Here is a 12,945-nt window from a genome sequence, read left to right on the forward strand (position 1 = left end):
CTATAATTAAGCTAAATCTAGTTTCAAAAATGAAAAAGTCCTTAATCAGCAAAGAAAAGAAACTGCAGTCTTTGGATTTCGCTAAGACAATGAGCAATAAGAAAAGTGCTACGCACAATATTTTTAAGGAATTTTAAACGATAAGAACCGTGTGAACGCCTAAATCATCAAAAATATTTAAGACGTATTATTGGACGAGGGTTCGCGTCATTGGGCCACGTAAGCCAATGGCAGGCAGTCCCTATAGCGCAGGACGAAAGAACTGCGTTTGGGAGTGGGGTAAATGTGCCTTTTTAATTTGAATCTCTGTCGAGATTTGAAGCGATTAGTACTTTAGAACTAGAGAGATTCAGACGAATTTATCGTATTTTGGTCACCATTGTTGTCATTGAAGTGACCCGTTGCTGTACAACTAAGCATGTAAGTTAAATAAATCTATTGTCTTTCTTATCTGTGTTTATTTCATTTTATATGTCTGTATCTCTCGCTACAAAACTTCAATGGTACACTACTAGCCACTACTAGCCAGAAACTACTAGCAGAAACTACTAGCCAGGTGCAGTTTCCGCTAGCAGGCTGGGTTTGCTTTCCAAGTCTGGCCAATAATTGTCTTCTTGGAAATAAAAGAAAGGCAGCTTTCTGCTAGTAGCAAATAATGGAAATGAACAATAGAAAACAAAGCCAATTTGCTTTCCAGCTTGCAAAAAAGTATTTTATTTCTGACAAATTCCTAGCCATACAAGTATTAAACAAACTAGATGGCACATCCACAGACTATCAAGGCTACCTCCTTAACCTCAAGCAAATCTATAAACCTCAATACAAGGTATGCAATCAGACAAAGAATACAGCAAGTTCAAACCACTGAATCTCTTTTCTCTTCAAAAGATTAAATAAAAAACAAGTTTCTTTTAACTGAAAGTAAGGGGAAACATTAAAACTTAAAACAAACAGAAATTATTCTGTATATGAGGGGGCTACCCCTTCCTCAACCTTCACTCTTTAAACTTAAGTCTTAAAATTCTTTAACATATACTTCTTGTGCTGAATCAACAGCGCTTGCATTTGAGTACTCATTCATTTGAGGTTGATGAAAAGACAATCCCCCCCATATACACAATAATTTCTGTTCGTTTTAAGCTTCAATTTTGCTCCTTACTCTCAGTTGAAAAAACTTATTTTTTATTTTTAGTTTCCGATTGTTTTCCAAATTATGCCAAGAATACCATCCACCCTGAAAAAAATAAATAAAACAATAATAAACACACACCTATCATCTTTCTTTAGCAAAAAGATACAAAATTCCACATTCTTGTAGATAGGAACTTGAAACCTGTACAATTATGTTCTCTGATATGCTGAATCTGAGATGATGTGATTTTCATTACAATTGCTTGACTTTTTTGGGGTATTTCCTCCCCTTTTCAAAAATCAGGTAAACTTTCTTAGGCTTGTAGCCTTTTGATAGATAACATTATATTTACTGAACTGTATATGGAATTCTGTATATAACTGTATATATGAATATGTATATGGAATTTTGTTGAAGTATCTATTTTCAAAATTCCATTTTTTGGAACCCTGGTTACTATTGTGTCAAGTTGCACATTACTTACTTGTGGTTATTTGCTCATTACTACACATTATTTGATGAGGAATACATTTTAGACTGAAATCAGGAGTCATTCTTCTAAGCAGATACCTTTTTAACCAGGGATTTGTCATTCTCCCCTCTGTTGTAATTTCTCCTCAGCAGACAGCAGATTCCCATCATAGGCGTAGGCAGCATATTGTCTAGGGGGGGGGGGGGCAGTCGATAGTGTGATGGAGTTTTATCAACTACTTTTTCCAAACCATCTGCTTTTTCAGCCATATCTAATGTAAATTTGAAGGTCTAGGGGGGCAGCTGCCCCCCCCCCTCCCTACGCCCATGATTTCCATCGAGATCAATTTCACGTTATGAAACTGGTCTCGTAGGTAAACAAGTATTCGTTTTATTTTGGGTTTAGAAGAGAATTTTATGAAAAGGTCTGCGGTTTAGCTATGGGCTCTCCTTTATGTCCAATCCTGGCTAATTTATTTTTGGATTCAATAGAAATGTCCACTATTCAGTGTTTTCGTCTGTCTCCTTGTTTCTGGGGTAGGTTAATGGAAGATGCTTTATATTGTTGGGAACATGGATTGGGCTCCTCATATTTGTTTCCTGACCACTTAAACAGGTTTGACAATAATACTAAATTTGAACTTGAGCTGGAAAAACAAGATAGTCTACCCTTTTTAAATACATTATTAATAAAAAGTGGTAATCGTATACTTTTTCAATTTATAGAAAACCAACTCATAATGACAGGTATTTAAATTTTTGTTCATCTCACCCAATTTCAGTAAAAAAAAAGGAACAGTCATATCATTGGTTAATACAGTTATTAAAATGTGTCCCTCTAAATATATTGATAGCAAACTATTGTATTTGAGATATTTTATTTTTCAACGGGTATCCTATAAAATTTGTAAATGAAATAATACAGAAAAGGCAGATTAAGCATGGAAGAGGTAATAAAAACGAAGGTTCTCAACTTTTGGACCCTACAATTTCCAAAAGATACATTTCATTACCTTACATACCAATTCTTGGGGAGAAAATCAAACGAACTTTACTGAAACATGATATTGCAACTTGGTTTAAATCAATCAGACCATGAGTAACTTTCTAAATTCTGGAAAAGATATAACACGTAATATTTTGTCAAGTGGAGTTTATAGCATTCCTTGCTCTTGCGGGAAATTTTGCATCGGTCGAACACACCAGCAATTTGTGGAACGATTTATTGAGCACCGGAATTCAATAGATAATGCTCTAAAATTTGCAAAACATCCAGACAGTTTCACTTCAGCCTTAGCAGAACATATAATTTTTTAATTCGGACCATTTTGTGCAGTTCGAGGAGGCAATAGCCATTTCCAATGATAAAGGTTTCATGCAATGGGCTCTTGAAGTATTAGATATAAAAAAAAACATATTTTTTCTAGTTTATCAATTAATTAAGATACTGGGAATATATATAGTGATCCTATTTATACTATTTAAAAAATTGAACCCATATTTAACAATAAAGTATTGCAAAATGTTCCAGGGGTTAGTTCAAATAACAAACCTAAGCGAATAGCAGCATCAAAAGCTTTGCATAAAGTTATGTCGCAATAACTTATTCCTAGTTCATTTCTTATTTTAAAAGGTTTAATCCAGTTAGTTTTGTGAGGTGTTTTCAGGAAGGTAGCTTCAAATTGTAAATGTTAAGTAATTGTATATTATATTTTTAGGTGATTCTATTTTAGTTTTATGTATATTTTTTAGTTTTAGTTTATTTTTTTCTCTACGCTGAAGACGCCTTGTTAGATACAGGCAAAATATTTATTTTTGTTTTCATTTACTGGCCATAGACCTGTTTGTTGTATTTATATTTTTTGTGTTTCCTTCAAAAGTAATACAATCACAAGGCCTTGATTTATAACATTCCAATTCCATAAATCTCCATCAATTCCATCAATCTTATGCCCAAATTTAAAATGTTTCTCTGAGGTCTGCATAAAAATATAATTTCTTGGAGCGATAGCGACACTGCAATAGGGAAGAGAAAAAGTGAGTAAAAAATTATTGATCACTTTCTTTCTACACAAGTGACAAGAAACAAGCAGAAGAGAAGCTCTAAGTTGGTCTAGTTTTCTTTCAGCATGGCTAGGCTACCAATTGGTTTGAATTTGTTGTATAGTTTGTCAAATTTGATGAAAATTAATCATGTTGCTAGGATGGTTGCATGTTAATGTGCCTCAAAGCAGCTGCATTTTTTTTTGAAAATGGCAATACCAATATTGATTTTTTTTTTTTTTTAGATTTGTTTTGTTCTTCCGGTTTATGTTAATTTATAGTAATTGATTTTTTTTGCTTTATAATTACTGTTATTTATTTTGAGGTTCGTTTTTTAACATATTTCTAGTGGCAAAAACCCATAGACAAAGAATAGACATAGAAAAATGTTTTGTGTATGATTATTACCAGTCACTATAAAAAAACTGAGGGCTGTACCCAACCAATTTGTCTGAAAACCAATCACTGACTATAATATTTCCAATAAAATATTTTCTTAATAAAAAGACAGTAAAATTTTAAATTAGCAGCTTTTCATGATACAGGAAAATAGATGTGTTTGGCAAATTAAACTTTCAGGAATGGATCCAGAATGGTCCCTTGGAAATGTCTTTTGAAGTACTTATCTCCAATCCTATCCCTTCCAAACAGCCCTGACGATTGGTAAACTTTAATAATCTTTGCATTAAATGCATCAAAACTTGAGAAATAGATCTACTGCTCCAAGGGTTCTGTGTACAAGGAAATTGTGTTGTTCCTCATATTTTGCTTAACTCTAGAATACTAAAGGGTAAAAGGTACCAAGGAACATTACTACTAAAGGTGGGTAAATTATGCCCCTTCATTTTGACATTGATGATCTTGACTATTGTTTACTCAAAATGATTGGGACAAAGATCAGACAAAAAAGCAGACAATTCTCTTCTGAATTACTGGCATTTCTACATTTTTGAGCTATTCTTCTCTGCACTCTAATAATGATTGGTGTTTGCTAAAACACAATTGGGTTTCCAGCATGAGGTACAGAGATGAGTGGTTTTGCAGTACTTGCAGAGGGGACAAAATTGGCAGTTAGTCTTCTTGCTCTCCCCTGAGGCTGCTGTTTGACAAATAAAATTCCCATTTAGGATGTCCCCAATGGTCTCTTGGAGTCAAAGTGGCAAACCTGGCATTTCATAACAATGTTGCATATGTGGCTTGATGAGCATCCATATAAAATTATCATAGACAATGTTCTTGACAAGGTTTTGTCTCAGGCAGTGTGCATTATGTGCATAAATGATAAATGAGTTAATGAAAGCTGCATTCATCATGCCATACAGCCTGCACACTGGCCACTGCCATGTCTTTCAGCTTATGCTGATGCTCAAACACATTTGATCAGGAGTTGACTCTTCCTTAGCTTGATAATAGAACTCAATTCAGGCTTGCTTTTTGGAAGATTTTGATAGAGCATATCCTTCATGACAAGTTGACAGCAAATGCATGCTTTGCCCTTGTTTGGGCAGTAGGATCTATCCTGTGGCATAACTTCTTCTGAGTTGTAACAAGCAGCATAGGTAAGATCTTCCTCATTGCTGCTCCTTGGTTGTACATCTTCATCTCCTCTAAAACTCGGGTAATTTCTTTGTTGGGAAGCAGACACAAACCCATTACTGAAAAAATAGCCTGAACAGACCACAGTAACAATACCAAAAATGGGTGAAATTTATGCTGTATTTGCTGAAACATGAATTAACATCAGTGTAACCTCATCAACTACATAAAGCAACTAAAAGCAGAGCAGGGATTAAAATTAAGCCTCAAATATTGAGAAATTGAATTATTGACTGAAAGAAAAAAAGAAACACAAATACTAAAGATTGAGGAAGAAGTCTCCTTGACTTAGATTATGCTGATGATTTAAGCATCCTAGATGAAAGTGTGAGCAAAATGAATGAAGTTTTAGAGGTTTTGCGAGTTCAGGGTAATAGAATTGGTTTGAAAATTAATGTCAAGAAGACTAAGTCACTAAGGCTAGGAATAAGTGAAGATGAAAAGGTGACGTTAGGTAACGAAAAGATTGATCAGGTGGGCAGCTTCACTTACCTTGGTAGTATTATTAGTAAAGATGGTGGGAGCAGTGAAGATGTTAAAAGTAGGATAGCCAAGGCTCAGGGTGTTTTTTCACAGTTAAAAAAAAGTCTGGAAGAATAGGAAGATAAGTTGACAAACCAAGATTAAAATATTAGAAGTTACAGTGATGACAGTGGTCAAATGTGGCTCTGAAGCATGGACGCTCTGAAAGAGATGAAGATTTGCTAGATGTTTTCCAGAGAAATTGCTTAAGGATTGTTCTGGGTACCCAGCTGACTGACTGTATTTCAAACAATAGGCTATACAAAAAATGTGGTTTAGTACTGCTCTCTAGGGCTATAATGAAAGAAAGGTGGAGGTGGCTAGGACATGTTGTGTGGATGAAGGATGACAGATTGTTCTTTTTGGCCAACTGTCTAGGGCTAAATGGAAAGCAGGTTGTCCCCGTCTGGCATGGGAGGACGTCAAAAAGAAAGATTTAAAGGAAATGGGAACTTCCTGGGCGGGTGTAAAGAGGGAGGCTTTGGATACATTGGGCTGGAGGAGGAGCATGCATAGCTGTGTTGGCCTCAGGCAGCTTGGTGCTGTGGTGAGTTGTTAGTAGTAGTAGTAAAGATTGATAAGATTTACCCACTGACCTCCATTATCTCTGTCCCCATTGATGTCTGATGTAAGAACAACTGAGTGACTAGCTCCCTTAGGGTCAAAGACAAAATACAAGAAAGGCCACCTCCTTTCAACAAACCTTGGTGTAAGAAAAAAGACAAGTTCAATTTTGTAGAGGTAAATTTTACCCACCATAAGTATTCTTGGGTTAATCCAGAATTATAAGGTACTAAAGATTTTTAAATCTATTTCTTTAATGTAGGAAAAAACTCTGATCAGGCTTATAATTTCACTGAAATACTAGGAAATGTGTTCAAAAATTAGAGCTGCTAAAATTCTAGTTTAGAGGAATCTTTTTTTCTACAGCTTTGGTTGTGAATATGCAATTCCTATTATTTCAGTAGGATTTTAAGCTATATCAAGAGTTATTCCTAAATTTCAAAAATATATTTAGAAATCCTTAAAACTTTATAAAATAGGATCAAGCAAAGAGATGAGGCTCAAGACACTTTTCTGGTGCCTCATTTGAACAAAAGATGTGTTTTACAAGATTTCACTTTTATAGGCTAATATAAAGATTGGTAAAGGCATCAAAGGGTAGTGCTCTCTGGAGGAGATGCTTTAAAATATCTTCCCAGGAGACTCTTAAGCCTCTAGATACTTTCATTAGAATTACTTTTTTTCATTAGAAATTCTAGACAAATTAATTTTGCTGTCTTGGAAAGGGGTTAGGTTAGGAAAGTGAAACTTTTGGTAATGAATCCAAGGCCAAAAATATACTAAAGGAAGGTATTGCCAAGCTACTATGTTAATCCTCTTCTGATTTCCATGTGTTAGAAATTTGTCTACTTGACAGGTTACTTATTAAATTTCAGGGATGGGTCTACAGACTAAACTATGTCCTGGGAAGGTGTTTTGAAGTTCCTACCTTCACCTGTTCTCCCAATAGAGGACAGTGACTTTCTAAGACCTTTAAAATCTTTGTATTATAGAAGTGAAACCTTGCAAATTAGATCTTCCTGAAGAAAAAAAAAACTTTCAGTAATGAATCCAGGACTAAAAACATACTCTGGGAAGGTATTGCTAAGCTTTTATGTTAACCCTCTTCTGATTTTCAAGTCTTCAAAAATGTGTATACTTGACAGGTAGATCATGGAAAGTTGACAAAACAACATTTAACCTTAATTTTCACTTATCAGATTTTTTCTCTGATTTTAGTTCTGAAAATACAATTACTGTTATTTAAGTAGAATATCACACAGATTTTAAAGGGTCATAAAAAGTCCCTGCCATCTAGAGGGAGAGGGAGTGGAGGTAGGTACTTCAAAACACCTTCACAGGACATACTTTAGTCAGTAGACCCATCCCTGAAAATTTTATTTTCCTAAGCTAGCCCCTTTCCAAGATAGCAAAAAATAACTAAACTAGAATCTGTTAGCCTAACCATTTTCAAAGAAAGTAAAACAAAGGACATATCACTGAATATGTACAAATAAGGGTAGCCTAAGCTGTGTTTTGAGGCTCAGCAGGTTTGAACATGGGTTGTTCTCATCTATTTTCTAGTTTTTTGTCTAGTTTCAGCTGGTTTGAAGCTTTAACCCCGTGTTTGATACACTAGATGCACAATGCTTAATGCACTAGATGAGAAAAACCCGTGTTTGAACCCACTGATCTGTGAACAACCTGTCTTTAAACATGGCTTGCTTGCGTCTAGTGCATCTAGTGCATCAAACTTGGGGTTGAAGCTTCAAACCCGCTGAAACTAGACAAAAAACTAGAAACCTAAAATTAGATGAGAACAACCTGTGTTCAAACCTGCTGAGCCTGAAAATGTGGCTCTATATATTTACAAATTAAAGGGTCTGAAAAAACAATTACTGTTATTTGAGTAGCATTTTAAGCCATATCACTGTTTTTTATTTTTTATTATTTAGACAATCTATTTGCACATCTTTGGAGTCTAATAAAATGGGATTGAAAAAGTTGTAAAGCTGAAAAAAGTTTTCTTGTAGTTCATTTAAACAGAATATCTATTTTGCAAGGTTTCACTTTTATATCACAAAGATTTTAAAGGGTCATAAAAAGTCCCTGCCATCTAGAGGGAGAAGGACTGGAGGTAGATACTTCAATACACCTTCCCATGACCTACTTTAGTCAGTAGACACATCCCTGAAAGTTTCATTTTCCTAACCTAACCCCTTTCTGAGATAGCAAAAAGTAACTAAACTAGAATCTCTTAGCCTAACCATTTTCAAAGAGAGCAAAAAGCAATTCATCTAAAATTTTACTGAATTTCACATGGAATCAAAATATAACATTCATTTGTAGGCCTATTGGAAATAAACTTTAAATCCACTCTCTCCCCTAATGTGCAAATAGATACACATCCTGAGTTGTATATATACAATTCATTCTCTATAGGCCACTCTTTTCTTCAAATTGACAGTTAGTCAAAACAAAGGACATATCATTGAATATGTACAACCCAGGGTAGCCTATATATTTACAAATTAGAGGGTGGGGTAGAAGTTAATTTCTGATGCAAATGAATGTTATATTTGGATTCAGGATGAAATTCTACTTCTGAATGAAGACCTATGTCTATTCCTAAGCTATTTCATAAGGCTAGTGAGTTAATTGGAAAACTATCCTTTTATTCACCTAACTCAACATTAAATATTGGGCAGCTCACATCATTGACCTACAAATAAAGTGAACATACCACTAGATGTTGCTTTTTATGCTATTTCTGAATACAATAATTGCTTTTCTTGCAAATTAAGTTTTAAGCCTTTTTTGAACCCATGGAAATGATAATAAAAGTTTTTTGCCATAAAAAGGGTTCAAACATTGGTTTCAAACTTACTATTTCATTATAAAATCCATTTTGTTAAAGTTATAAAATTGTTAAGCATTGATTTGCAACAATTAAGTTGGATAAAAAATTCAAAACAATTTTTCTATTTTTTATTTGCCATGTTTCTTATGTAGGCTTTGATATTTTTCAACATACAGGTGAAACAGCAGGTTTTAAGAGGCTGAACAGAATAAAAAGAAAACATGGCAGATTTGTTTTGATTTTTTTATATTTAACTTAATCTTGACAAATTAATGTTGTGAATAACTTTACAAAATGTATTTATAAAGAAATAGTAATTTGAAACAAATGTTATAACCCATTTTTATATCCAAAAATACAGTATGAAATAATCCTTTTTATGGGTCCTAAAGTGACTTAAAATTGAATTTGCAAGAAAAGCAATTATTATATTCAGAAAGAGCATAAAACTGACATCTAGTGGCATGTTCACTTTATTTGTAGGTCAATAATATTAATTGCTTAATATTTACTAAGTTGTAAATATGCAATTTATTATCTGTGCATCACTCTTTTCTTTAAATTGACAATTTGTCAAAACAATGGGCATATCATTGAACAGCCTATGTACAATTCAGGGTAGCCTATATATTTGAAATTTAAGGGGTGGGTTTGTAAAGTTAAATTCTGATGCAGATCAATGTTAGCCTATATTTGGATTCAGGATGAAATTCTGTTTCTGAATGTAGACTAAGGTCTATTTCTGAACTAGGATAAAAGACCACTTTTCTTTGGCATTCTGGAAAAATAGAGATGGGGTTTTGGACCACCTTTATTTTGCCTCAGCATGATGCAATGGGAGGGTAGTAACAAGAGCCCTGCCTTTTTGGTGAAATTTTCACCAATAATTTATCAGCATAGATTAAAAATGTGGTCTCTGTTTTGACAAGCAATTAAAAAGTAAAAATTATGTTTAAAATTTGTGATTTATAGAATAAATATCAAGTAATAAAAGTAACATTTCTAGAATCAGAATATAATCAGCTTTGTGCTAATATGTGAATCTAAATGAAGCACTGAAAAGATATATAAATAAAAATAGGATAATTGGTAGGCTATTTCCAAAAAGAGACCCTTGTAGGTAAGTCAATAAACTAATAATTTCAAGTGTTTGATATTAAGTAATTTTAATAATAACCATATTGATGGATAGCTTAGATTTTTAGCTATTCTTTGATACATACAATTCTCTTCAATTCCTTTTTGGTAACAAGGTGTGAGGGTTTTAGTTTCACATAATTTTGCTAAATTGGATACTGTTTTTTTTTACCCTATTTGATTAGGCTAGTGAGTTAATTGGAAAACTATCCTTTTATTAACCTGACTCAACTGCTTTCCAAGATATCAACACAGCCCTCTACTACAATTTTACCCTTTGTATACCCAGGGTATATTCTAGGCATTAGATTCATTGCTACAAGTCTTAGGCTTTTCACCCATCTTAATTTCTTTCAAGGATGGAAAGAGGCCCCTCAACTAGAATTTTACAAAAATGCCAAATTAAGGAATACCATGTAAATAGAATGCCATGAGCCATCACTTTCAAGCTGGTTGAATTCCTTTTCAACTAGTGTGAGCATCTCCATTTCCTGAGAAAAATTCACTTATTCCTATTAGTTCTTCATTAAATGACTCAAAATCGAATCTGAGAAACAGTTAATATTTACTCGCTATCTGCTCATTAGCTTTAAGTGGCATCTATTATATACTATTTCTATTCAGTTACATTTCAGCGTCATCCTAGCCCGACATATTATATCACATTATTATTTTTGAGCACTATATATAGTCTCAACATATTTTCAAAAAATTAAACATGAGAAACGGGTTTTAATTGCTATAAAGCAGTGAATACAAACACTTAATTAAACAAAAATACTCCGAATATTTCGGCCCCACATCCGGGAGCCTTTCTCAACGGAAAAAACAAAAAAAAATGTCTTACATCAACATAAAAAAATACTAAACAAACAAAAGAAAAAATATAAATAAATAGGAAAAGAAAACTCACATATTAAATAAATATTCGGTGTATTTTTGTTTAATTAAGTGTTTGTATTCACTGCTTTATAGAAATTAAAACCCGTTTCTCTTGTTTAATTTTTTGTAAATGGAAAAGCAGTGTGGTCTAAGAAATTATTCTCAACATATTTTCATTGTTTTACTCGTAGTCAGTTATTTCTTTTGCTATTTTTACATTTTTTCTGTCATATTTTACAATATATACAGTGTTTGCCATATTTAATATTTTTTAAACAATTTCGTTTTCTTAATTTATACCTTACTTGCTTACTTAAGACGAGGCACAGACTGCTCAACCCAACTTAGCATCAAGGCCATGGGTGCCGTCATGTGGGGGGGGGGGGGGCAAAGGAGCCATGCCCCCCGGGAATTTAGGCCGGAGTAGGAAGAAAATAGAAGTGTAACAACTAATCAAAGAAAAAGAATTTCTTATTTTTGTTTTGTCTTTAAGAACTTATCAATTCAGAATTTAATTCAATGCTTAGATCTTAGATTAACTCAATATAGGTCATTATTGACCTATCTTAAAGAGACCGAAACTTGAACCTGATTTAGGGTGTATATCAAGGGTATTCTTATGCCCTAGTAATAGTGCGACAAGCTTGATAAAGCTTACCATATTTTGGTATTAATAAACAAAGACAGTTTTATATATATATATATATATATATATATATATATATATATATATATATATGTATACAGAGTCTTGTCCTACCAGCACTCCTGCAGTCAGATTGGTCTTGGTTTTTGCTTATATTTTGTCGAGCTAAAAACGTAAACTTAATTTTTTGGTTCTTTTCCTAAATTTTTAAAATATAATCCTAGTTTAGGGGTCAGATTCTAATTTTGCTTAAGTCTATAAAGATTATCCTGTGTCTATCCAATTGGTTGTAACCTATAAGGTCTCATCCTATTAGGAATTTTGCTTGCTTTTCTTTCATGATAATGAAACTTAACTTTTAATTTAAATCTGAACGGGAATTTAGCCAAGATACCAGAATTTGTAAATTAAAATTTTTGAACTTTTAATTCTAAATAAATCAACAAATAGTTAATAATTAACCAACGAATAATTCAAAATAGATTGAAAATAAATGGCTTAAATTGAGTATTAAAATGAATGGTAATTAGTAAAAATACTAGTAAAATAGTAACCATTTTTATAGTAAAACTCTTGGTTTTTCTATACCGGTGTAGAATCACATTTTTGTACCTCTCAGTGTTTGAAATATGATCAGTCTATATGATAAGTGTCGACAATGCCTCCGAAAAATATCTAACAAATCTTTCGTTTTCTGAAGCGCCCGTAGTTTGGAATGCCCCATTCGATTAACACCGAAGTTAAATCTGGAGTTTGGTTTACTGATTTAACAGTAATAGATCTTCAGTGTTTTATCTTAAATTAGTGGTTGTTTTCTGTTCCAAACTTCCCCACAGGTAAGTGAATCCAGCTGTTTCTTTATGAAAATTAATTAAAAAATCTTTTTTACCAAACAAGTTTTTAAAGGAAAAGTAAAGCTCCATTAAACCCAAAATGAGCAAAAATAAAGTAAAATAATCTCTCAAGTGTAAAACTCTCACAAACCACCATCAACAAATAAATGACACCCAAAACGAACAGAAATTACAATAAATAACAAAGTCAAACTCAAAACGAGCAAAAATTAACATGAGTAGATTTAACAGCCCCCATGCCTTCTCAGGAACATAACAT

At 33.2% G+C, this 12,945-nt stretch overlaps 1 protein-coding gene across 1 annotated transcript in view; it reads right to left on the reverse strand.

The window, feature by feature from the left end:
- Positions 1-10,804, reverse strand: part of LOC148945606 (tyrosine-protein phosphatase non-receptor type 2-like) — an 80,718-nt gene extending 69,914 nt beyond the window's left edge. The window contains exon 1 of the mRNA XM_089099188.1: positions 10,718-10,804. Within this exon, the coding sequence (XP_088955314.1) occupies positions 10,718-10,792 (75 nt within the window). The 5' untranslated portion in view covers positions 10,793-10,804. The remainder of the gene's footprint in view (positions 1-10,717) is intronic.
- Between the last annotated feature and the right edge of the window lie 2,141 nt (positions 10,805-12,945).

This window comes from Artemia sp. Qi Xiang Cuo, chromosome 13, assembly GCF_049724085.1.
Source record: "Artemia sp. Qi Xiang Cuo chromosome 13, ASM4972408v1, whole genome shotgun sequence".
In the NCBI taxonomy this organism is placed as follows: Eukaryota; Metazoa; Arthropoda; class Branchiopoda; order Anostraca; family Artemiidae; genus Artemia; species Artemia sp. Qi Xiang Cuo.